Consider the following 27,241-nt stretch of genomic DNA (forward strand, 5'->3'; position numbering starts at 1 on the left):
TAGAAGTAACTTGCTTTATATAACAGAGAAATATGTTTTTGGATGCAATATCAAAGGTCTCTTTTGCGAAGGTCACACTTGTTTTGAAACCCACTGCAGATTTCAAATACGAACCTAATATATACATCCTGCCATTTCCAGAACTGTCGGCGTACATGCAGTTGGCTCTTTTTACTACACAGCAATTATCTCAAAGGTCATATGAACGGAGTCTTCAAAATCACTGGACTTTGACATTTTAGCAGGCAACATTTTTGCCAGGCACTAAGGGAATATAGTGATCCAATATAAGTAATATGTTGAAAACAATATGCCTGTGGTAAAATAAATTTTCACTTCAAACTTTTGGGCTTTATTCTATTTGAATCATGAATGCTATGCTGTTTATAATATGATGGCTGGCATTGTACAGTGGTTTGAGCACTAGACTACAACTCTGGAAACATGTTGAAGGCTTTCATGGCCAGAATCACCAGGTTGCTGAGAGTTTTCCGGGCTGTAATGACCATGTTCTAGAAGCATTCTCTCCTCACGTTTTGCCCACATCTATGGCAGGCATCCTCAGAGGTTGTGAGGTATATTGAAAACTAAACAAGGGAGGTTAATATATCTGTGGAAGAAAGAACTCTTGTCTGTTGGAGGCAAGTGTAAATGTTGCAATTTTTATCACCTTGATTAGCATTTACAAAGCCTTGCAGCTTCAAGGCCTGGCGAATTCCTGCCTGGGGGAATCCTTTGTTGGGAGGTGTTAGCTCGCCCTGATTGTTTCATGTCTGGAATTCCCATTTTCAGAGTGTTGTTCTTTATTTACTGTCCTAATTTTAGAGTTTTTTAACACCTTGGGCAAATCACACACTCTCGGACCATAAGTCACAAATAACTTGGAATCACATAGGAATGCCTTGCAATGTAGGGATTTTAATTTTTGAAAGAAAAAAATATTTTGAAACAGTGTATTAATAATTTATTTGCTGGGTATAAAACAAAAGAAAAAAGCCTATGTTCAGTAGCAGTTTCCTTATTTATAGAATCAGAGTTGGAAGAGACTTCGTGGGCCATCCAGTCCAACCCACTGCCAAGAAGCAAGAAAATCGCATTCAAAGCACCCCCCAACAAATGGTCATCCAGCCTCTATTTAAAAACCTCCAAAAAAGGAGCCTCCACCACACTCCAGGGCAGAGAGTTCCACTGCTGAACAGCTCTCACCATCAGGAAGTTCTTCCTAATGTTCAGGTGGAATCTCCTTTCCTGTAGTTTGAAGCCATTGTTCCGCATCCTAGTCCCCAGGACAACAAAAAATAAGTTTGCTCCCTCCTCCCTATGACTTTCCTTCACATATTTACACATGGCCTCCTCTCAGCCTTCTCTTTTGCAAGCTAAACATGCCCAGCTCTTTAAGCCACTCCTCATAGGGCTTGTTCTCCAGACCCTTGATCATTTTAGTTGCCCTCCTCTGGACACATTTCAGCTTTTCAACATCTCCCTTCAATTGTGGTGCCCCAAACTGTACACAGTATTCCAAGTGTGGTCTGACCAAGGCAGAATAGCGGAGTAGCATGACTTACCTGGAACTAGACACTATACTCTTATTCCTTCTGTTAATGAATGCAGCAGAAACATGCAGACAAATGAGCTCAAATCTTTTTGAAAAAATATCTGAATTTATTCAGTTAGTTTATCAAATATGGACCCAATTCAGATTTAAATATGGAACCACTTCACAAAGCTTTAATTCTTTATATCTATTCCATGAATAGCTTTAGCAACAAGTGTGAATACTTGAGAGATTCACAAGTATTCTGCTTTTCAATACATAATGTCTCTAACCATGATAAATCTTTTGAGCAACAAAGTGAACTTTTGTTTTAAAATCAAGGTTATTCTTTACATAACATTTGTTTACATTATGAACATCAGCTGGTTTACGAGACTGGGACTTACTCCCAGCTCTGAGCACAGGAATGCGGAAAAGCGCCTATTTCTCACTCTTGAGATAAATATCACAAAACACTAACAACTTTTAGAAGGATGACACTTTACTAGCTGTAAGCTAAAGCTGCACCCAATATAGCAAAGACCATAGGGCCTTGTATTAGTATATATTAAAATACACAGTATTCATACTAAGTGCTGCACAGCAGAAAGAATAGGACTTTAAATCTGGTGTAAGTTATCATCATACATGGAAAAAAGTGACATCAACTTTGCCTTCCTTTGCACCCTGTATAAAGCTCATTACATTTTTGGCATCAATCCATACTCTGTTCTTAAATTTTAGCAGAACTTGGCAAAAATAGTTAGTGATCTATAAATCCCAGAATCTCAATGGTCATGGCAGCTGTGGTATTATGGAAGCTGTAGCCCAAAAAGTAATCTCCTAATTTCCAAGTTTTAGAAATGAAAACCAGAATGCTTTAGTGGGCATCAGCATCTGAAAAAAGCCAATATATGTCAAGTACTCTGAAGCGGATATTCTCCTATATTAACTATAAATATAAAACCTTTTATCTACATCTTTTATGGTATCTGAAAGAGCACATGGCATGACTTTTTAGCATGGAAAACAACCCTAAGATGGTATCTTTATGGCTCTCTCTCAATCTCTTTCTCTCATGCAGGCACAGATTTTTCAGTTAAGGATCTATTTGGAAGGAAGCAGATTTCTGTTATGATGCTTCTGATTTTCAAAATAAAAATCCAAGTAGATAGTATAACCAATATTTACATTAAATAATTACAATTCATATGCCTACATTGCCTGCAATACAAAGCAAATATAAAACCCAAGACAAACACAGAAATACAACATTTTATGCAATTGTTCCTTTTTCCAAAGATGGAAGCATAGCTTCTGCTGATTGGATTTCCAATGTTTCTGGACAAGAGTCTTGTGTTTCTCAAGATCAGAAGAAAAATCTGGCTAGCTTTTGCTGCCCTGCTGCTGCTGCAAGTGAAGTTGCAAGATCAAGTCTCTAATTTCTTCCCGCTTGCTTCGTACTAATTGGCGAGGGAACCATCGCTCCAAGCGCATTGGGAACTCAAAGTTAACAATAGGGTTCTGATGATTTAAGAGGGAGAGAGATGTTAGAATGTTATTCTGAAGATTAAAGTCAAATATCACCGTCTCTTTGCAAAGATCTCAGATGTCCCTAACGTTTAAAATATGTTATCTGAAGGAGAAATACAGCCAACCCTCCACATTTGCTGGGGTTAGAGGCAAAAAATCACCATGAAAATGAAAAACCACAAATAAAAAATTACTATTTTATTACCCAGGAAGCTGACTGTTCTCTCTTGAAATCTCTAAGTCAGGTCTGCATAGCCTAGGCCCTCCAGGCACTTTGGACTTCAGAATTCCTGACTACTGGATAAGCTTGGTAGGGCTTCTGGGAGTTGGAGCCCCAATAACCTGGAGGGCCACAGGTTGTGCAGACCTGCTCTAACTCCTCTGGTATGAATGGATAAAGTTGACCAAAGAGTCACACTTGAGGATTCAGAAATCCCTAGAGAGGAATTTACCCAAATCCATGAATAATCAAATCCATAAAAGTAAAAAACAAAACACAAAGGGGGAAGGAAGACTGTATATATTATCAAACTAAAAACAGTAAATATTTCAGTGTTGTTATGAAAATAGCAGTTCAACGATGGATAGAATTGTGATTGCTGAATCAGCAAGTAACTAACCCATATGGAGGGCCCTGGGACAGAACAGACCCATGTACTAAACATTATACTGGAAGACATTATAGATATATGCTTTGTTAAAGGTTTTTTTCTGGAATTATGAAACTACAAGCCTGAAGGGCTTTAGCATCATCTAGTCAAATTTCCAAGCAGACTAGTTTGATTCAAACCAAGAAAAATCAGTTCTACCAAGCTGGTCAATCCTATATCAATTATATTAAAAAAAAACTGATTCAAGACAGATATAAGAACAGAATGCATAATAATGGACTGAATCTATAATTCCTCATAAAAATAAGTGGAACCTATCAAAACTGACTGGCCTTTTCAGTCATTGATTTCCCAGAAAAGTTAAAAACAAAACAAAACAAAACAAAAAAATCTTTGTACCTGGAAGAAAGTTTCTACATATTGCAGTAAATATACTCCACAGTCACTGCTATTATCTTGTTTAGGGACTCTTGGATAGAAAGCCACCATCGCAGATTTGTTGAACTCCCGATGTGTTTTGCATTTTGCTTCCCATTCTGCTTCTAGATATCTGTAATAAAAGTGGTGGGGTGAATCCGAAGTTAGTTACCCTTAGGTCCCATTTAAATCAATGTGAAAAGTTAAGTCATAGCTGACTGAAACTTCACATGTCAATAAGACCTAAATATGACTAAAGGTAAAGGTAAAGGTTTCCCTTGACATTAAGTGTAGTCGTGTCTGACTCTGGGAGCAGTGCTCATCTCCATTTCTAAGTCAAAGAGCTGGTGTTGTCCGTAGACACCTCCAAGGTTATGTGGCCAGAATGACTACATGGAGCGCCATTACCTTCCTGCATTAACTCCTAAAAGCAGTACCTATTAATCTACCCACATTTGCATGTTTTTGAATTGCTATGTTGGCAGAAGCTGGGCCTAACAGCGAGAGCTCACCCTACTCCCCAAATTTGAACCACTGACCTTCTGGTCAGCACATTCAGCAGCTCAGCGGTTTAACACACTGTGCCACCACTCACCTAAATCCAACACACTCTTTGGATACTTGAAAAATAATTAAGAGCCATGTTTAAACACTTGGTTATTTTTTTTAAAAAAAATAACAACCCTTTGTTGTTTAAAGATTCAAGAATGGTGCACAATCACTTTGTACTAAAATATAATGGAACAGCAGGAGAAATCTTGACCTATTAAAGCGTTGTTTCAGGTTTATCTGTTGTTGTTGTTGTTTTTTAAAAAACAACATTAAAATCCTGGATAATCAAGAACATTTTATTGATGGCTGAAATACTCTCTGCCAAGAAAATGGTTTCAATAAAGAAGATAGCTGGGCAATGGTCCCAGAAGCAGAGGTCGCTGAAACATTGGTCAACTTTATTTATTTTAGCTTGGATAGTATCTTGCATGTTCAGTTCTGTTTCATACAGCCTTACTGTATAGATGTTTATAACATACCTAGCCTTATTACACAAATATTTTCAATCAGACCACCCTAAAAATTTCATGTGAAATTTTGCTTCTTAAATCAGGACAGAAAATTACTCATCTTGAACATTTAATGATGACGCAAGGAAAATGCAGGTGGGCAAGCTATGCAATCTTCTAAGAGACAAATCTTATGCTTTTTGGCTCATGGGAGGGGGAACATTCAGGGTCTAAGGAACACAAAGCATCATGGGACAGGATTTCAACATGTTATAATGGAGAATCTCTTGTCCTATAAATTAATTCAACATAATCTGTTAAAATGCAGAATCAAATAAAAAGCTACTCACTCTCTCAAGACCTGAACTGTATTCCGTGAAGAGCTTGCCTTCAGAGAATCTAAGATGAGGATGCATGGCCTACATAAAAGGGGGAAAAAACTATTTTCAGTTTCCACTGCTCAGTAGTTCAATTCTTATTTGTTCTATTCCAAATTTCAGCTGAAATTTAAAACTGTTATTAAGAAGTTAAGAAAAACTAATTTAGTTGTTGCTTTGTGCTTTCAGGTCATTTTTGATTAGTGGTAACCCTAAGATGAACCTCTTGCAGGGTTTTCCTGGCAAGACTTGCCTTCCTCTAAGGTTGGGAAAACATGACGTGCCATATTCACCCAATTTTCAATGACTGAGCAGGGATTCCATCCCTAGTCTCCCCCTAACCAACATTCAAACCACTACTTTGTCCTGGCTTTTTTACAAACTACATTGCATTGACTTATTATTACTCATGCAAATGCTTACCGTTTACAAAGTTTCTTGTTTTTGGAATTGTTTGAAGAGCTCTGTAAAAAAATTGGCAAATCAGAAGAAGTAAATTAAAGTTTCATAAATAATCTCAGGAATCCTTTCTCTCTCTAATAGGATAGATGTTAGGCCAGGGCTGATGCTGCCTTTGGGAGGACTTAATAGTTTTCCTATTTCACATAGCATCTGGGAGACAAGTATTTTCCTCATCTGCAGCATGACACTCCTGCCACCTATGGTTAGCAGCTTGCTAGTCTCTCATTTGTGTGCGTTAGAGACCACAAAGAAGCAAAACTGTGTTCTATTAGCCAACAAAAATATTTCAAAACAAATACTGAAAAGCTTGCATTTCTACGCCCCCAAGTGCACTGCAGTTGTTTAATAGAGCTGCAACATAGTTATTATAGCAAGCAATTGCTTTCAGCCATCAATTTGTTTTTGCAATTATTTTCTCTATTTTATGACTCGTGGTCTGGACAAACAGCAAAAACAGCTACTGCATCATTAATTGAATGCCCTAAATGATTTGAGGCCATGATAACAGAAAGACCACTCTTCCTGTATGAGCCTGCATGTTCTTAGGAGGAGGTCCTTTTGCATGTCCCAATACCTTGTGAAGTTGGGTTGATGAGTATATGTAACAAGGCTTTATCTGTAGCATTGCTGTGAAATTGGCTTTCACTGGAGATTAGATTGTTCTCCCTCCTTCATGATCATGTAAAGACGTTTCTTATTTAAACAGGCATCTGGAGATTAGATTGTTCTCCCTCCTTTATGATCATGTAAAGACCTTTCTTATATAAACAGGCATCTGGTGATTAATTGGTTGTGGTGAGTCCTTTTTATTCTACAATAAGACTCCTGTACCCACAAAAGCTACATTGCAAAACCCACTGTGTAGATCTGAAACTGCAGATAACAACAAACCTTATATTTTGACTTGGGTCAGAAGCATACTGGAGAACCTAGGAGGGCCACAAAGATTTAAGGGCAGGGGTAAAGTTCTGAACATGGATAAGTGATCCATGAATAAAGGGTTTGTACTATTTTATATTTTTTTATAATCAACCACGTTTTAATATGATAGCTTCATAATTTACTTTTTTGACTTTTCACTCATCAGATTTTTATCTCTGGCTTGTTTTAACTGTATTATAAATCAATTATACTCCAGTGTTAGGAGAAATAAAGCAAACTTTGATATTTTCCCATGCATGCAGCCTCTTCATTCCTCCTGTCAAGTGTAGGAAGAATCCAGAAATTCTTTCCAGTCCTTCCAAACCAGGAAACCACAATTATATGTACATTTAATACCTCAACTTATTTCAGTTTCCTGCCACAGCAAAATCAGGAAGGAAGGTTCATTAAATATGGTTTTATTGCTTATACCACAAAGAGAGTGAAGGAGCCACATGCACAAACAAAATGATTATACTTTAGCATAGTAAATCAAAATAGAGAGTATTAATAAGGTCAAAGGCACTTACTTTGGACATACTGGAATCTAATCCTGGAGATACAATTGCTGGTTGAACATCTAGAAGTTAAAAAAAACCCCAATGTTATGGGGTTGGGCTTATACTCAAAATGTATGGCATGAACAAAACTATACCTTACCCTCACTGTATATTTTAAGAACAATAATCTAACCACAATAGCATCAAAGTATAAAACTAATATCTATAACAAGTAAGCCAGGGAGGGCATGGTCTACCCAAAATACTGCTGCAGCACGCAGCCTGAGAAATGCTGCTTAAAATGTGCAGACGTTCCAATTACAATAGCTTGTTGCAACCCTTATATAGGTCTTGTTAAATAGGTAGTACAGTAGATGGTTTGAAGGCCCTCTAGTGAAGATTATGGCTGTGGAAAGATCTGAATTGGACAGTTCCTGATTGACTGCCTAGTCTCTCAGCTAAAATACAACTACCAATAATACTATTAAGACTACTACTACTACTACTACTACTACTACTATTTACACCCCATTTTCCCCAGGACTGGGACTCAAAAGTAGCTCTCGACATAAAAAACATGTAAGCTTCACCTGCTTTTGTGGTTATTGACAATGCCACAATGAAATCCTACTGATTTCAATGGATCAATTCTTATATTGACTGTTTAAGGTGTAATCATGAGCATTAAATTTATTTTTTGCAGTGTACGTGGGCTACAAATTGTTCTCCGAAACCAAAGGCTTATCTAAAATTCACCTACTGACGTGTATGAGAGCTGTATGTTGTTTTTCACCCCGCCCCCAAAACCATATAACATTATCCAGCATATGGTCTTCTCCTTACCACTGGCTTGTAGGTTGCTGTTTATGCATGGTTCCTCTTTATTACTCCAGGAATCATTGAAAACCAAGACACTTTCTGTTCTAACATCCTCAGTTTTAGTTTCTGTCTGATGTGGAGCTTTCTGGAAGTTTGACTGAAGTGAACACTGGTCTGGAGAGCCTTCATATATAACTTCTTCTAGCCACGGGAAGCAAATGATTGCAATGTACCAATGTGACCTGGTAAGAAAAGGGAGAAAAGTTCAAGATTGGCTATTCTGATAGGAATGAACAAATGAATTAATGAAGGCACTATGAATGTGCTGTCATTCCCATTAAGACACAGTAATCAAGGTGCTCATTTTGTAGGAAACAATCCTGAGGCCATTGCTCCCAGTTTTTTCATTATCATCATGATGCCTAATTAAATGATACCCAATTATGTAATTAATTACAATAATTTTAACCACAGGCATACCTCAGCTAACAAAGTCTATGGTAAAGAAGCTACTTTTTACAAAATCTGTTTATACCTGTCTAGTCCTTTTTCTTCTTACTGCCTTGTCTAGCTCAAAGTGTTTTAGTTGCATCAGCATTAGGATGTTGAAGGAGAGCTTGAGAAACAGATTATTAATATCAGGTTGCAGCAGCTTGTCTGCAGTAAACAATGCAATACATCTGATCTCACTGTAACTGGGTGTACCTGCCTACAACAGGCAAGGTAAACAGTAGTTGCTCTCTTCAGAATTCCTTACTAAGCATGCATGAACACAGAGAAAAAGGAGAAAGCAGATAGGTCTGTGTCAACAGCTATCCCCAACAAGGTTTTTTTTTACAAAACTCTCTAGGTTTGGTCACCAGAAAAAAGTGGAGGCCAATTAAAAAAGGAAATCATCCTAGCATGCACTTTGTAAAGAACTTTCCAATTGTCTCTAAAAGATTTAAAAGTTTTTGAGAGATTACTGTTTTTTTGTTTTTTTTTTATTTCATATCTGCATATGATTGATTTGGGGTTAAAGGTTTGCTGAATTATGGGGTTTTTTTGGTCTTCAAATAAATTTTGTTTTCGAAAAAAAAGAAAATTATTATTTTTAATTCAAACGAACAGTAAAAGGGAAAAAGAAGAGGGAAATGGGAAACAAGAGAAGGTATAGTATATAAGTTATGAAGCCGTGTTAGTTAAACAGTTTTACAATGAGTGTTAAATCATCGAAGACATGGGGGTGGGGGGGGGGAGAAGAGGTATGATTATACATATTCTTTAGTATAGGAAAAAGATCAGAGAGAGAAATACGTTGAACTGCTCTTTTTATATAGTATAGGAACCTATGCCTATTCTTTCTGTGTTATTTTTGTCTCTGGTACTAACCTTTCTGTTAGAGAAGCTATATTCAGGAACACATGTACTTTTATTTTTTCTTAGTACAAATTACAAAGACAGAAAAAGTCTGAGGTCTCAATGCAGCAACTTACTCTTCATTCACAGGTACAAAGATGTAGTCTTTACTAAAAATGTTTACATAGCGCGTCCACCTTTTTACTCCTCTATGTCTTCTTTGTGCTATCCTGTATGGATATAAAACAATGGTTACAGTGCTTATCAGAGACTGAATGAAATATATTTATTTTTCTGCACATATCAATCATAGGGGTTCTAGACAGTTTTATATGCCATAATACTTAACTGGCAAGATAAGTAAATTCAGCTTTTTGGACAAGCTGTTCAATTGTTCAGAACAGCAGAGCCTATCATCTGAATTATTCCCATGCCCGTGAGATATGCTAGGGAGGAAGTCAGATGTGACTGAACGAAACATTACTTTGTGTTACCCAAATATAGGACTGGCTTCAAAAGAAACACAGGCACAAATGCTGAACTGGGAGCCTTCCCTATACATTACTGGGAAAGAATGTCACCCTTTTCCTTTGCTCCCCGCCCCCCCCCCCCCCAAATGCTATGATCTAGAGCAGGGGTATCCAGCTCATTTTCATCAAAGGTCACATCAGCTTTACGGTTGTCTTCAAAGGGCCGTTGAATTCATAGATGGAGAACACAGAGGACTAACTACATTTTTTTTTTTACATAGTGGTCGTGTTCTTTAGTTTTTATCCAATTTTGGTCCCCAGCTGTCATGGAACGATAGTTCCCATCACTTTTGATTATATGCCATGTGGACTGGGGTCGGGATAATGGGAACTACAACCTAACAGTACTTGTAGTTTTGAGGTTAAGGAAAGGTCAAAAGACATTTTATTGTCAGACATCATAGCCACAAGCCTTGCATCTAAATTCAAACCTCACTATCCTGAGTAACAAGAACAAATTGCAGCCTTCCAGATGTACAACATGAGATTTAGTAATGATGTCTAATGATGTTGTAGTCCAGCATCTGGAAGGCCACATAAAATGACATGGTGGGCTGTATTTGGCCTGTGGGTCTTGAGTTTGACACATGTGGTCTAGAACGCCACATGAGGCATGATTATTTTAAATACAGGTATGTATTAATGCATTTAAATCAATTTCCAGTTTATATGTAAAGTTGTGAAAACTGGACAGTGAAGGAACCTTACATGCAGAGAATTGACTCATTTGAAATGAAATCCTGGAGGAGTGTCATGGAGACACCACAAACTACCAAGATGACCAATAAATGACTCCTAGCTAAAATGAAGCCTGAACTCTCTCTAGAAGCTGAAGTGACTGAACTGAGACTATCATGTTTCAGTTTTATCACAAAATGGCATGATCTGTGGAAAAGACAACAATGTTTGGTAAAGTAGAAAGACCTGACCAGGGCAACCAATGACTGAGATCCTTGGATAGCTCTCATCCAAAAGATACCATAAGTTAAAGTTGCCTCAACAACAATTAAACAACACAGAACATTTAAATACAACTTACGAAAGACTTGGATCTTCTTCTGAGTTTTTCTCTGTCCTGGTCAGGCACTTATAGAAGAAACTGCTAAATATATGTGAGCGGTCAGCAAGTTCTTTGGGAGTCTTTTCCAATAACAGATACCTACCAAAACAATAAAAGATGGCTAGGTTTCTTAATCTGAAACTTTTTCTAGTCCAGCTTATTTCCATTAACTCAGAACTGTACTGACAACACAGATTCTTCAGACTATATTGCTGTGCACTATTTTAAGAGACCATTTTCCTTGTAAAGGAAATAAAATCCGTCTCAATGCTAAAACTTCATTTGGCCCCAATGTCTATTGTCCTGGCATTAAGTGGTAAAAGACTGCCTTGATATCAAGCAGACACCACTTGAGAACAAAATGAAAATATATTATTTACCGAAGGTAAAAGTCAATGATCACATCATTCAGGTATTCTCCATATTCTAAACATTCCAAATCCTCTTTTGTGACACCTAGTCCCCCTTTGGCAGGTGGAGGAGGATAAATGATCAAGCTGGAAGACAAAAATGACAATAAACATTCTGAAAGTCCAAGGCTTAAGACAATTGAAAGGAAAGTATGGATCTGGTCCTACTGACGTTTGTGAGCACACACTAAACCAGTGGTTCCCAACCTGTGGTCCGTGGACCACTAGTGATCTGCAAGAATAAAAATATGGTTTGTGGCCACACCGTTACTACACCATTGCCTCAAAACCACGTGGCAACAAGAAACGGAAGACGAGAAGAGGAAAAGAAGAGACCCTGAAGATGATACCGGGAAGTCACAAGCTTTTTATTTTTTTTATTTTTTTTTTATTTTAACCCCCCCCCCTCACCACTACCCTAAACCCTCCCCTTCCCCCTTATCTCCCCACTACCTCTCCCATCCCTCCCGTTCCTATCAGTCCTTGCCCATTGCCCCAAACACCCCCCCCCAAATCCTATCTTTCTTTTCTGTCTTTGCTTTTAATCTCTTGTGAAAAAAATTCAATAAAGATTATTAAAAAAAAAACCACGTGGCAACAAGAACGACTGGTCTCGCAAAACCCTCTTATAGTGCCATGGCAACAGGATGTCAGGAGGGGAGAGGCTGACTACCCTCAAAAGATTACTATGACCACATCAGCTCTAGATTATTAAATATGGCTTTCTGTGGGTGAGCAGATGGCAATTACTGGAAGGCATATGTTCTGTATCAGAAACTAGAGTTGATGTGGTCTGTCCAATGCAATTTTCTGAATCAGCACCCCAAATAACCAAACTAAACCTAAAGTTGACTGAAAACTGATCTGTAACCCTTTTGGTACTAATGTTGGAGAGTGGTCCCTGGTCAAAGTGGTACCTAGTCAAAAAAAAAAAAAGGCTGGGAACCACTGCTCTAAACCCTCTTTTCTGTAGTGGTGAAGCTAGTGTGATCTGGGAAAGGAATAATAGTCTAGAATTCTGCTGCCATGGATAGATCATGAACCAGTGTTTAGTATTTGCTGGAACTCGGGCTCTTCATAGGATGGGAGACACATTGAGAGGGACTCCACAAGAAACCTGTGGATCCTAATGGGTTCTTGATGGCTTTTGGGAGGTTTCCGGCTCTGTTGACATGTGATTATGTCACAGCCTTAAGCTGGTATAACACTAGAACTGAAAGAGCAGGCAATATATACTGCCTTTTGAGCACAGGTACCATGATAATCTACAGCAATAAATTAGGTTGTCCTCCAACTTCTGGATATTTCAATATTATGTAAATAACTAAACATACTTTTTTATAGGGCCATTTTCTGTCAAGTCCTTCCATTTGTTCATTTTCGCCGAAGAAATAGAAAAGGAATATAGACCATTACTTTGCTTTTGCAGTAGAGTGTAATTGGGTTTGGCAAGGATAGCCTTTGATTCCTGCTAAAAAGAAAGAGATTATGTTCAAAATCAACCATATGTTCAATCATTAATTGTATAAGAGAATGTAAGTAGGACCAATGAAATTGTAATGCTGGCTGCAAGAAACAGCTCATGATCTTAATTCAGTAAGATATTTATTGTCTTTCACAAAATCTGTAATTTGTACTGGAAGATCCATGATAAAATAATCTCTATCACTTGCCTACCTTTCAGCCCTTATTTTAAATTTCTGGTATGTGTGTCTTCTGCCTATAAAACCCGTATCTGCCAATCACGCCATCTCAAAATACACCCAGAAGAAAGAAAGCTTCTCATCCAGATATTTCTAACACTGACATTCAGCAGCCTGAAGTAATATCTTACTGTTATTGATGTATTTTCCAAAATGATTACCAAAGAACCTGATGGATACTGATTTTGTAAACATTTAATCATGATTTTTTATTTTTAAAAATAACAAAAGAATATAGTTTATTGCCTTTACATTGTACCTTCTCTTGGAAATAGCTTATAAATGTTGATGCCTCAACCAGCAATGCAATGTAGAGGGTTATCATCACCAATCTGACAGAAACTGAAATGGAGCTGAGTAACCGCAAACAATGCTCAAGCCCCAGAGAAATTGGTATTATTGAAAACCTGGCCTGGCCTTTAAGAGACATGTCTGGAGACAAAGGAGTCCAAAGGTATAAATAAGAACATAACTAGGAATTCCTACCACCTGATATTAGATTGAACCTAAACCTGGATTTCTCATTGACTGGAATACGCTATTAAGGTGCTAAACAAATTATTAGAATTATCAAAATACTATTGTTAGCACATCTATCTTTACTCTACATTCTGCATAACATCTTTAACAAGAGACAACTGAAATTCGCTTCCCAATGAGATTAGATTGGCGTCCTCCCTCCTCACTTTTAGGAAAAAAACTAAAGTCGTGGTTTTGAAGTTAGGCTTTCGGCTAGTGGACTTAGCAGCACTCAGACACTGAACCGGACCATAGGATTATGACAATAGGAAACGGATATGGGATTTTGGTTAGGCGACTATGTTAGTATATGAGTATGTGATTTTAATTAATGTTATTGTTATTTTTTATGTATTTGATTTTATGTTGTTGTATTGACATTATGGCATTGAATTGTTGCCCATGTAAGCCGCCCTGAGTCCCCCCTCGGGGGTGAGAAGGGCGGGGTAGAAGCGATGTAAATAAATAAATAAATAAATAAATTCTACTGATGTGCTCAGAGTTCTTAGTTTGTTCCTGCAATCATCAATGAATTTATTTATTATTTATGTACTCTATTTGTATACCGCCTTTCTTAGCCAATCAGCGACTCAAGGCGGGTTCCAACAAATCAGTACACATAAAATCATAATACAGATTAAAACATTAAAACAGTATAAAACACAACAAGAGCAATGAAAACAACACAATTAGCGTCTCCTTATTATCAAGCATTGTCCAGTTCCATCGTCAAGTCATTCGATTTCCTATATTAGGTCCACAATCAGGGAAAACTCTACCCATCTACCTCCTCATTCAAAAAACAAGAGCTGGGCTGCAATTAAGAAGGTAAAACATATAAAACCATAATGTTGGATCATGTTGCAGCAATTGTGTGGAGTTCTTTGTACAGCAATAAGCCAACCCCCTTTTTGTAGTGCGTCTTTTATTGTTCTTCAGTAACTCTATCTCACTCACTCTCTTTGCTCTAACTACAGAGAAGCTAGTGCTTCTTTTATTGTTCTTCAGTTACTGCACCCTGGCTTGCAAATGACCCAATAATAACCAGGTGGTTAAGTCCTTAATGCTATCTGTTGGAATGGTCCTGATTACATTACAAAACTATAACTGATCAGACCAAAGGCTAACCTAGCAGTTAACTGATTGCACATGGCAAGACTGAGACAGCACCTTCCTGTTCAGGCTCCCCAGCAAATTGTGTACCACTGATACAAATGGTACTGGAGGGAGTACATATCAGTAATTACAGGTAACCACCTCCATCCTCCAGAAATGTATTCAATCCTGTTTTAAAGCTGTTTACATTGGACATTAGGAAGAACTTCCTGACAGTAAGAGCTGTTTAGCAGTGGGGCTCTCTGCCTTGGAGTGCAGTGGAAGCTCCTTCTTTTGAGGCTTTTAAACAGAGACTGGATGGCCATCTGTCATGGATACTTTGTGCTTTTCCTACACAGCAGCAGTAGGACTAGATGTCCATGTGGTGTCTTCCAATCCTATGATTCTATGATCACCACTACTACTTCTGGTGGCAAAACCAACACTTAAACTATGCACTGTCTAGAGAAATACCTCCTTCTATCTGCCCTGAATCTTCCAAAGTTTACTATTACTCACGTCTCCATTACATCTCCTCTTACTTGCCCTACTTCAGTTTTATTTTAAGTTCCTTATTATTATTCCCAGCATCCAATCTGAGTTTCTTGTGTCAGTTGTTCATATCCATCACAACTCCAAGGTTTCTTTTCTTACTTAAGACACTGCCAGCTTAGCATTAATGTCTATGAAGCTAGATTCCCCCCCCCCCAAATACATAACTTTATACTTGTTTACACTAATTTGCCATACATATATTCTCATGATTTGGATAAAAGCTTTAGATAAACTGTATTTTATATATACTATATACAATTTTTAAATTATTCAGCATCATCAGCAAACCTGGCCAAACATTCTTTATCCCTTAATTCAAGATAATTTATAAACAGGGACTAGATCTATAATATCAAAGCTGTAAACACACTAAGGCTAGTGAGAACTTCACATCACAAAAAACATACTACTTAATTTTCAAACTGAGAAAAAAATGTCCTGACAAACTTCTTAATCTGTAATGTGCCACAAGACGTTTGTTCCAACTGATTAAACACAGCTACACCTCTAAAATAGTAAATTGTAAAGATTCTGAGATGTAAACGTTAAAGGTGTTAACAATGCAGAGAGTGTTCTCACTGGCAAATTGGAGATTTTGTGTAAAATTTTCACAATTCTTCTTAATTGAAATGTTTCAGTTGAGACTAATTAATTTACCTGTGATGGCTGCTTTGTTAGCATGGATGCATTGTCCTTTTGTAACTGCAGCTGAAATGACTGATAGCAATAATTCATGAAGGCGTTTTCTTCCCATGAAATTTCTTTTACGGCTTGCTCCCAAAGTAAGGATTCAGTGAGTTCTGGGGACATGTTTTTCTTGCTCACTTCCACAAGTATTTTGTTCAGCATGACAAACTCCTCTTCTGAAAGTGGCTCAGGCATTAAAATAAAAATGAACTCAATGTTTTTGTCTGTAAGAAGAATAAACAATATTTGGGGGGGGGGGAGAAGGGTGTTAGAATGCTACTCTGGGTTTTATGCAGCTACTTTATAAAAGAATTATAAAAAAATATTAAAATGTTTATAAGGTTTTCAAATTTACCTGATACAAAACCTCCGACAGCAAATGAATTATGGTAGAAACATACAAAGGATTGTTCTTTTTAGCGTAGACAATTTTTTATTATCCTACATACCTATTTGTAAATTAAGTAAAAAATATGGACTGACTTAATCATGTGTCCAGGCACCTTAACACACACACACACACACACATATACACACCATCACCATTTGTGAGTAGAGTGGTGAAAGGCAAGAGGAGAACCCAATGGGTTTATGGATTTTGTTGAGTCTCAAAATCCATAAATTTGGCCTCCAAACCTGTCCTCAATTTATAAAAGAGGTTGATTTATACATTACATAGTTTATATAGCTAAATCTAAATGCTGTTAATATATAACTGCACAATGTACACATTTCTAAGAAAGCCTAAATACATTTTAATTAACTACACACACCTTGCTTGTTTAAGATGGAAGTTCCTCTTTCCTTTTCAATCCGTTTAATGTAATCTGGTGACAGCCAAAGGAAAAGAATAGCCTCACTCCCCAGATCACTGTTCATCCACAGCCCAAACCTTCTTAAATGCAGTAAATCAAGTGACAGTTCCATTTTCTTACCAGGGTCCACTGCGAGGAAAAATAATATAAAATCAATAGCAACATAAAAGATTGAATTGATCCCACAATTGGAACATTACAATTTTCCATAACAATAATAACTCTAGGTAACATCTCATTCCCAAATTATTTGATTGGAGGGATTAGGGAAGAGCGAGGATCTTTCCATTGGCAGAGAGGAGTCTTTGATATACTTATGAAAAGTTCTTCCAGTGTAGAACTACTGCAAATATACCTCAAAATGTGATGTTCTGGAGGAAGATTGCAAGAAACTTTGGACTTGATGGGTTCAAAGTCCCATTCCACCCACACCCTCATTTTCCTCCTACAGGCCAAATGACCCCTTACGTAAACTAGTTTATAACTGACAAAAGGAATCCCCTAATCCTTGAAACCCATTAAAGAAAAACAAAAACAAATAAAGAACTTCTGGGGTGGGGAGGTATTCCAAGCATGTTTACTCTAAAGTGTGACCTAGTAGGGCTTTGAAAATGCCAGATTATTACTTCATTCACCAAACTCCAGTTTTGGACTGCTCATAAACAAGTTTTAAACTATAAATGGAAAATAATCAAATCTGTCATATTTGAAATATTTAAAGTCTTCTCAACTTGGATCCTAAATATCTTAAAAAGTCAACTTTTCTTTCAAAAATAATTAGCCTATTAAGTCAAATTTAACAAGTCTGGTATTTTACAAAGCATAGTTCTTTATATCATTTATTAAGTGCATACATACATACATTTACACCAGGTCAGGCTAGTGCTCTATTTAGTCCAGCACTGACTGCTTTGGTTTGCCAGAATCTTAGGCAAAGTGTTTTTGCTGACTGGTTCATTCATCTTGAACAAGAGATGCTCAATATTGAACCAAGCAGCTTTTGTAGGTGAAGCATATACTCTACCACTATTTCTATTATAACAGTATTCTAATCTGTTTAGACTACAATTACTATAGTTTTCCTGGTAATGCTGGTTGAGGCTGTTGCAAATTCTAGGCCAAAGGAACAAAATTTCCAATTCCAGCTGTAGAAATAGTTTGGATTAGGTATTCTAATTTTATGGTTCAAAACACCTTTAAGAGCACGTTTTGATTTTATACCAACAGCTTACATTAAAACAGCAAATACGAATGTTGCTGTGAAAACCTATTTAAAGCAGCCCTTGAAAGGTTGGAAGTTCAAATCCGGGGAATGGGATGAGCTCCCACTGTTAGCCCCAGCTTCTGCCAACCTAGCAGTTGGAAAACATGTAAATGAGAGTAGATTAATAGGTACCGCTTCTGCGGGAAAGTAATGGTACTCCATGCAGTCATGCTGGCCACATGATCCTGTAGGTGTCTACGGACAACACCAGCTCTTCGGCTTAGAACTGGAGATGAGCACCAACCCCCAGTGTTGGACAGAGTCGGACACGAATAGATTTAATGTCAGGGGGAACCTTTACCTTTGTAAGATGCTGTCCAACACCTTACATAGGAAATATTCTTACCTTCAAATGGGATCTTGCCATATCCAGGTGTAAACTTGAAAGTAAAAAAAAGTGGAACATGAAATTAATATTGTGAAGAGAACTATTGCACTTCATGGTTGATCTCACAAAAATGGAATTTCGTCATAAACGCTAAAATTTGACTTTTTGAGTTTAACATTAATAATTGCCTATGAATTCGTAGTACAATTATCTCAAAGTCTTTTCTATAATGACCATGCATATATGGTCAATTTATTTTAAAATCAATGATTAGGATCCAACACTAAACACCTGTATCCCTGACCCCGGCTTTAAAACGTGACAACTATTTTTTGTGACTTACAGAACTTTCAGTTTATAATTGTGTCACATGCACTAATCAAACTCTTATTTCATCATTGTAGGGTGCATTTATCAGATATATCTAGCTCTCAGTAAGTACACTCTGAATTTCATCAGGATATGCATCTAGAGTGCTGACCTAGAAACCTAGGGTAGAATTCAAAGAGCTGCATAGGCTCACATAAGAAGACTTTCAGAGTTCTTTCAATTTTCATTTTATCTTAATAAATAAAATAAACTTACTCTGGCACAGCCTGTTGCTTTTCCTTTATATCTTCCAAAGAAAACCTTTTCAAATTCTATCTCTAAGGCAAGATCCATCATTTCACTAGAGGTGCTATAGTTTGTGGAGGGCTGATATTTTAGTGGTTCATCTGAAACCTATGAAATATAAATATGTTATCTTAACTCTTTTTTCCTCTATTTTTTCATTTTTATTTCACTTCAAAAACATTGCATAAATTAGCATAAAGGTGATAAAAATAGGAGCACAAGTGGTTAAATATATTTTGATCAAAAACGGGCAAGAGCAACCGCATTGTCAGTAGCCTCCAACAATTCTTCCTCTGTATATGAGGCAGGACATTGCAGACAAGCATACAGAGTTGTGTGTTCTGCTCCACAGTCGCATAAGGTGGAGAATACTTCTACATAGTGCCATTTTCCAGGTTATCTTTTGATCTGCCAACTCCATTTCTGAGTCTGTTCGGGGACTTCCAAGTTGCCAATTCTTGGTTTGCCCCTGTAGGAAGACCCTTGTGGGGTGCTATCCATTTGAGATTTATTGGTTTAGCTGCCCAGACGGATACTATTGCTGTTGTTGGAATAATGTTAAGAGGAGTGGTGGTTCTCATGAAACTCTTCCTTGATTTGAGTCTACTAGGAGGAGTCTGATAGCCATGCAGTGGACGGTTTTCACATTGTTCAACCTTATTTCTCTCAGTTGGCAGCAAATTCCTGTCATATATCCAGGAGGAGGGGGCAATGCCAGTTAACTTGTAGAGTTTATCAAGAGGCATCACTTTGAGACATCCTATGATTATTCTGTATGTTTTGTTCAATGCTATGTTCACCTGCTTCGTGTGGGCAGACTTGTGCCAAACAGGGTAGGCAATTTTTTCTCAGGATACCTTTAAATTTCTTTTTTCAAAACAAAGTTTGGAAAAAGATGGGGGAGATTTAAAGCCAGTGGTCATGCTGTCTAGTAGATTCTGGGAGATGCCATACAAAATTCATGTTTCCAAAACTCTATAAAGAGGAACTTCTCCATAGTCCTTAAGTTTATATGGATAACAATAATCAGAGTTTTGATTACTATCTATACAAGCAAAAGTTAATATATCATAATGAGCCACTGAACATCAAATTTTAGTTTTTAATCACATGGTGGTGACATATTCATATTTTTTAATCAAGAGAAGTATGGTCTGCATTCTAATTCTGATGTTAGGGTGGTATTTACAAATGCAATTCACTATAGGCCCATGATTTTCTGAAGCAGGGCTGCCGAAAGCAAGATTGGAACTGATATAATATTCTTACTGCTTTCAACAAGCAAAACAAAGAAAAACACCAGTGATTTGAGTGACATATAAATAGATATGTTTTTTGTGTATAGCGGTAAATATATAAAACCATCATGACTGCATATAGAGCAATAGTTTACTTGTTCTGTTTTGCCTCCAGATATGCTCTCTGATAGCTCTTCTGACAAAGGCACTTCAGATTCTTGTTCTGATTCTTTCTTCAGGGGAGAATGGCCTTTCTCAGTCTGCAAATACACTGGTTCTTTTGCTTCAACACATCCTTCTTCATCACTAGACAGGACAACTGAAACATAGCAACACAAGAGCATGTTATTGGTATAATTTAATTTAATAATATTTATTTTTGTCTAGCTATCTATTTTTTACAGAAATAAAGATAGGGGAGTTATATACTTGGATCAGGTGAATCTGTTGTGTCTTTATTTCTTTCAGATTCATTTAGTGGCTCTTCTGGAGGCAGAGTTATATTCACTTTCTTCTTTCTAGGAGAATTGGTGGCTGGTGAAACCTCCTTGTGTTTCCTGGTGATAGAAGACTGAGATCTGCTGGAAGAAGAGTTTGAGGAATTTTCATTTGGACTGTTGACATGAATGTCTTGTTTACTTGTGGTGATTTTTTGAGTCCCATCCGATTCCACAGGCTTGGGATTATTTTCCTGCTGAGAATCGTTTGTATGGTGCTTGTTTAAGTCTTTGCAGACAGATGATTTGATTTGATCCCTCCTTTCTTCCTTCTACCAAAACAAAAAACAAAAACAAAGTATGATGATTTTCCCCCCTAAGTGATGATTTCTTCACATCCTGATAATTATTAATACATTTTAAGCAATGCCTGCTGCTTTATCAAACCAGATGAAATGCAAGTGACTAGTGTAGTGAGGCCCCATTCAAGTTGGGAGGGGAAATACTAAGACCTCTTAGACCTAGTATATATACTGGATGTCACTTGAGCAGGGATACACTAGAAAGTCTTAGTCCTGGTATGTATAGTGGATTTCACTCTTGTTACACTCATGCACCCTGATCACATTCATTTTTCAAAATGTAATAATAGTACTCTTATTTTTTACATGTCACCTTATGGTTCAAGGCAGGAAAAAAATGGCTTCCTGTAATGCAAACTGTGACCTATCCCAAGTTCTGACCATAGTAATGTGAATTCTGTAGAAAGAAAGAACTCATATCCCCAAATTGATATATACTGATTATATACAGAATTTATATATATATAAAAAAAACATGCACAAGTTACTTACACATGGCGGTGATGAATATGCATTCTGTTGATTTAAGAAAGTATCACTCCTTCTATTTTTTATCTCATTATTTTGAGAGCTTGCTTCCCTCAGACAAACACTCTTGGAATCTCTTCTTCCTTTCACTGGCCAATCTCCTTTATTTTTTACACTACAGTCTTTATTTAAAAACAATAACAACAAGAATTAATAGTTAAATGCAAGCTAACATTTATTTAAGAACACAGTTTTACTGCGCTAAATCTAGAACTTATGGAATAAAAATCTACATTAAATGGGACAAAACACTGCCATCCTTTGCATGTTACTCAGAGATAAGTCCTAGTGTATTCAGTGATTCTCACTTGGGCTGAGAAGATATAAAAAGGTAGCTGGCTGAGTGTCAGCTGCATTAAGATCACTCTGACCAGAAGGTCATGAGTTCGAAGCCAGCCAGGTCAGAGTGAGTGTCCAGCCAATTGTGTAGCTTGTTGTCGACCTTTGCAAGCCGAAAGACAGTTGCATCTGTCAAGTAGGAAAATTAGGTACCACCTATGTGTGGGGAGGCTAATTAACTAATTTATGAGGCCATAAAAAGACTCCAGCAAAAAGCACTCCAGCAAAACATGCGGGGAATGCGGAAGTACTTCATCAGTGTTGCAGATGGACAATGAAAGCGACAGCTCCCCTGGCGGCTAGAAAAAGTTAAATAGCCTCTGTGTATGTCTATATATGTTGTATGCTTAATTGGCATTGAATATTTGCCATATATGTGTACATTGTAATCTGCCCCGAGTCCCCTGCGGGGTGAGAAGGGCGGAATATAAATGCTGTAAATAAATAAATAAATAAATAGCTTAAAAGTAACTTCTTCACCAGTTCCAAGCTGAATTCTGACTTTGCAATAAAGGAAATGAAGGGATGGGAGTTCCTACTGTTATCTCTGATGACTTGGTTTACATTGCCAGTCTCACAGTCAAGGAATTTGACTAATTTTTAGTCTTTTCTGTTTGCTTCTTCTCCCATGATCTCATTCTAGAGAACTTCAAGTGTTGCACATACATGCATCATTCTCATTGGTCCTAATAAAGTTATTGCTCAATATTTTTACAGCAAAGAAGTACTAACTTTGTTTTATTTCAGTAATCTTGTTAGAAATAGTGTCTCTATGTGAATACAGCAGAATAGTATCTCAAGAAATCCTACTGGTCTGCTTTATTCAGCTATTACAGGTGGTCCTCGACATCTGCAGATTTCACTTGCTGCTTTGATTGTTCATGGGTTAGAGTAACAAATTATATCTAGGAATCTCTAGGTCCTCCAGTGCAACTCATTGGCCGTAATCTGGGGCCCTAGAAATGCCTAGAGAGCACACTTTTCGAGGCATTTATAGGTTCTCCAGAATGCTTGTACTGGAAGCTGACCACAGAATTGTGCTGGAGGACTTAGAGGTGCCTTGATAAAAGTTCTCTCAAGTAAAAAAAATTAGTGTTTTTTTTAATTGTGGCTTTACCACTTTTACATCTGGACAATTCATCAAATAAGTTTTAATAGCAAACCTTCTAGCACCACATCACATCTTTGTAGAGTGAACAAAGCATTATTACTTTCACAATTATTTGAGTGGTTTTGGTTGTTTGGCTTTCTCCGATATCTTTCATATCTGTGCAGAAAAACAACAAAATGTAAATACCCTCTACATTTTAAGCATGATAAATAGTTACAACACCAATTGTGCTTGTAGCTTTCAAAACACTCACTTCATTTAAGGTAATGTATTTTCCCCAAACAAATCTCAACAAGACTCGTAGTTCTTGTCAAAATTCACATCAGATTTGTAAGCCTAGATGTCAATGTAAATATGTCCAATGGTCAGATTTGTAAGAATTTGGATAATATGAGTCTAACACCCTCTTGTTCTTGTCTGCTCTACAAGGAAAGAAATGAAAATATCACTGGAGATATAATTCTGCTTTCCTTTATGTATGTTAGTCTATACACAGATATGTATGCTTCAATCCCAGTTACTGGCGACTAACCACCTCATCACACAGGGATAACTTCTGTGGCCTGCGCCAATTTAGCCCCGGCCACCCACCGAGCCTGCCGGCTCCCATCACATGACGCTGTGCCAGCTCCATAGGTGAAGGAGGGTGGAGCCGGCACATGCCGCTGGCAGGGCAACATAGAAGGGCTCTTGTGTTGCCATTGCAATGCATGAGGAGAAGCTGCATGCTCATGTTTCCCCCATCTGATCGTCCTCAGGTGGAGCGGGGCGATGTGGGGAGTGGGGCGCCGGATTACCCACGCCCCTCTATAATTTGGAGCAACTGTGGCAGCCATCTGATGAGGTTGTAAGTACCATTGGATGCATTTACATTAACATCTAGGCCTAATTTTCAAGGAGATAAAAAACTGCATTTGGATCATAACTCTTCAGATGATATATAGCTCATATGACTAAAGGCTCCTCTACTGTAGTATCTTTTTCAAAGGAAAACAGGTATCGGAAGGTAGATCATACCTTATACTACTTCTTAGCGTGCGTATTTTCCAAATAAAGTAAATAACCCTGGCCTAAATTTTGTTAGTAATTCAAAAAAGTAAATCAATTTGCAATTTGGATTTCATTTAGATCTTTGAATGAAAAACTATTATTTCATGTATGTTAATATGTAGGTTGAACTTGTAAAATTGAGATGCATTTATACTAACTCAGGGAAAAACAGGCATACAAGTTATGATCAGTATTCCCTTTTTAAAATGTGCATAACATAACAGGTATGTTTTATTGGTAAAGGCTAGCATTGTAGAAGGTAAGGGGTAAGTTAAATGTTTCATCTCCTGCTGTAATTCTGAAGAAAATCCCTGATCTTGTATTTCTGCACTGAAATTCCCACTGGAACCATGTAATACAAAGTTTGCAATTTAGGAGGGAATGTAAAGAGGCAACATTGATATGAAACAACACATTCAAGTGTTGACTTCAAAAATCTAGCTGATCTTGCTTTTGTGCTTCTTTTTTGAGCTCGAAATTGTTCATGTTGTTATACAGTACAAAAAATCAGCTGGATCATATGTTAAGTGCATCCAGGCAATTCCTGCAAAAGTCTGCTCTACTGGATTCTGTAGGAGACAACCAAGAATAAGAGTCATAATCCTAATCACTCAGGTTTTTGTGGTATGTCCAAAGCGATGTACTGTGCAAATACTTGGGTCTGAAAAATATGTCATTATTCTAGCATCAATAATAACCCAATCAAAGTTAGCATCTACAAAATGCTTGCTTCATCACTGCAAATTATAATTCAGCTCCAAAATACCATAGCAAGAGATCTGTTCCAGTAGCTCCTTACACACAAGGGAATGTTGGGTTCACACTTTCTATCCAGTGTTAGACAGAACTCTGAATTTTCCTTAACATTCAAATATCACAATTAACAGATATGGTACTTTAATATAAAATAAGGACTCCAGGATCCAAAGTGGAAAAACTATTGAATGATTTATATCTGTCTGTATGTCTTGCATGTCAAAAATGGCATTGAATTTTTGCCATGTATGTGTGCACTGTGATTCGCCCTGAGTCCCCTATGGGGTGAGAAGGGTGGAATATAAATACTGCAAATAAATAAATAAATAAATACGACAGTTTTTAAAATGAAAGGACCATATTCCCTTTAAAAATATATATTTTTAAAATATATTTCATTTTCCTTTCTAAAAACTGCATTGAAAAAATCAGTCCCAAGAAACAAAATTGTACTCTTTATTTCAATGTCAATGTTTTCCCAATAGATTTATGTATTTGACTCCAGACAAAAAAATGCTACACAGGATTTCAAATGTCCCCATGAAGGTTCACAAGGAATAGCATCTTCATTTGCTTCCAGTTTAGAAGCAGTGCAATACAAGGGGACAAAAGGATGGACAGAAAACTAAACTTGCTATTCAGCTCAAATAAACAAGCCTATGCAAGCTTAAAGTAAGAACTCATTAAACACACCAGTAGATTTTTACTCTTTTACCATTTATCTTCTGTTCTGTTTTCTATTCTGTCTGCCCATTTTCACAAATTCTGCAAGCATGTTCAACACAAAGCTTAATTAAAAAATGATCATTGGGAAACTCTGTATATATTATTTGAAAATCTTACTCTAGGAAACATTTAAATTATCCAAAAAACTATCTCTTTTCTTTCAGACATCATACTATTAAAGAATAACATGGATGCCCCATTTCTGAATATTTTATGAAAAAGGAAACCATTCTTAAACATTACTTATTTTGAATACGGCTAATCCAAAGTCGTGTTGAGAACTGATGGCCCAATTCAACTGCAGTGTAAAAAAACTCTACGTTAATGTTATATCACCCCATTAGCAGCACGGCTGGTAGGCACCTGAAACAACAGTTAAGGTCTTAGACTGATGTCCAGTATTGGCCTTCCCTCTTTTCATACTATTTTCCCAGTTTTTTGTTCTTTTTGACATATGTTTTCAGTAATGTCAAAAATTCTGCCCGTTTCAAAGCAATCTATAGACTTCTTTCCAAATGTTTTAAAAATGATATAAGATTATAAGACCAAAAAGAAAAATCATATAGGATTAGAAGTCCCACAATGTCCACAAACTTGCCTATGGAAAACCCACCACTAGAATGCACCTGTACTTCCAGTAAATGTTGCAGAGGCATATTGAAACATAACCATGCCAAATACCACCAATTGCCAGCCTTAACCTACATAAAGATGTTCTGTACCTTACAGCAATAAATTCTACAGTTTAATGGCATGCTTCCTGAAATATACTGCCTATTATCAACAGTAAATATTTACTGTTTAGATTTTTAAAAATCAGGATGTTGTTCATCAATGCACAATATATAAATACCCCATACTCCAAGAAATAGCTATTAATTTGGACTAACAGGGAAGTCTTGTGCCATTATAATAGGTGTGTATATTCCAGGGTACAACACAAAGGGATAAACAGAGCAGATTTATCTGTTATGAATATCCCATGGTACAGCTTCATTGGATAACTTGATGAGAGAAGAAAAGTTTTCACTGTTTCCTTTCCCCATTATGTGTCATTTCCATACTATTATGTCTCCCTTACTTGTTTTTATTTGATCACTCTTGTCTGAATCTTTTTCCAGTTCTACAATATTCCCTTTTAGGTCTGGTGACCAGAACTGCATATAGTTTTCAAGATAAAATTCAGCTATGGGTTTCTATAAGAACAGTTTTATATCAGCAGTAATATTTCCAAATCCTTTTCTAATCATGTTCAACATAAAATTCCCCCGTTCATTTGCTTCCAGTCTTGAAGCAGTGCAAGACAGGGGGTCAAAAGCAGTATATACTTGAGTTGGCATTTTCTCATGGAAATCATCATGAGATCCCTTTCATGATCAGCTACAGCCAGCTAATACCCCATCAGTGTTTACATTTTAAATAACTGGTTTGGACTGAACTTTAGAAGGAACAGTGAGAGTGGTTCAGCAATGGAGATGAATGCGTTAGTGAGATGGTGACATCCCATCTCTAGATGTCTTCAAAAAAAGCTTGGACAGCTACTTGCTGGGGATGCTATAGCTCAGTGGTTCTCAACCTGTGGGTCCCCAGGTGTTTTGGC

General features: G+C 37.1%; 1 protein-coding gene across 6 annotated transcripts in view; it reads right to left on the reverse strand.

The window, feature by feature from the left end:
• Positions 1 to 1,639: 1,639 nt before the first annotated feature.
• The window catches only part of SENP7 (SUMO specific peptidase 7), a 42,201-nt gene continuing 16,599 nt past the window's right edge, over positions 1,640 to 27,241 (reverse strand). For 5 of the 6 annotated variants that reach the window (XM_060770700.2, XM_060770704.2, XM_060770698.2 and 2 more), the window contains 18 exons: positions 23,162 to 23,265; positions 21,624 to 21,781; positions 20,762 to 21,101; positions 20,488 to 20,651; positions 19,065 to 19,202; positions 18,498 to 18,531; positions 16,846 to 17,016; positions 16,043 to 16,296; positions 12,848 to 12,984; positions 11,484 to 11,600; positions 11,083 to 11,202; positions 9,651 to 9,743; positions 8,200 to 8,417; positions 7,387 to 7,436; positions 5,897 to 5,937; positions 5,447 to 5,515; positions 4,078 to 4,228; positions 1,640 to 3,058 (listed from right to left, as the gene is read on the reverse strand). In XM_060770700.2, coding sequence (XP_060626683.2) covers positions 2,921 to 3,058; positions 4,078 to 4,228; positions 5,447 to 5,515; positions 5,897 to 5,937; positions 7,387 to 7,436; positions 8,200 to 8,417; positions 9,651 to 9,743; positions 11,083 to 11,202; positions 11,484 to 11,600; positions 12,848 to 12,984; positions 16,043 to 16,296; positions 16,846 to 17,016; positions 18,498 to 18,531; positions 19,065 to 19,202; positions 20,488 to 20,651; positions 20,762 to 21,101; positions 21,624 to 21,781; positions 23,162 to 23,265 — 2,497 coding nt within the window. In that variant the 3' untranslated portion in view covers positions 1,640 to 2,920. The remainder of the gene's footprint in view (positions 3,059 to 4,077; positions 4,229 to 5,446; positions 5,516 to 5,896; positions 5,938 to 7,386; positions 7,437 to 8,199; positions 8,418 to 9,650; positions 9,744 to 11,082; positions 11,203 to 11,483; positions 11,601 to 12,847; positions 12,985 to 16,042; positions 16,297 to 16,845; positions 17,017 to 18,497; positions 18,532 to 19,064; positions 19,203 to 20,487; positions 20,652 to 20,761; positions 21,102 to 21,623; positions 21,782 to 23,161; positions 23,266 to 27,241) is intronic. The other variant, XM_060770703.2, reaches the window with a different exon arrangement.

The sequence above is a fragment of the Anolis sagrei genome, chromosome 3 (assembly GCF_037176765.1).
Source record: "Anolis sagrei isolate rAnoSag1 chromosome 3, rAnoSag1.mat, whole genome shotgun sequence".
Lineage (NCBI taxonomy): Eukaryota > Metazoa > Chordata > Lepidosauria > Squamata > Dactyloidae > Anolis > Anolis sagrei.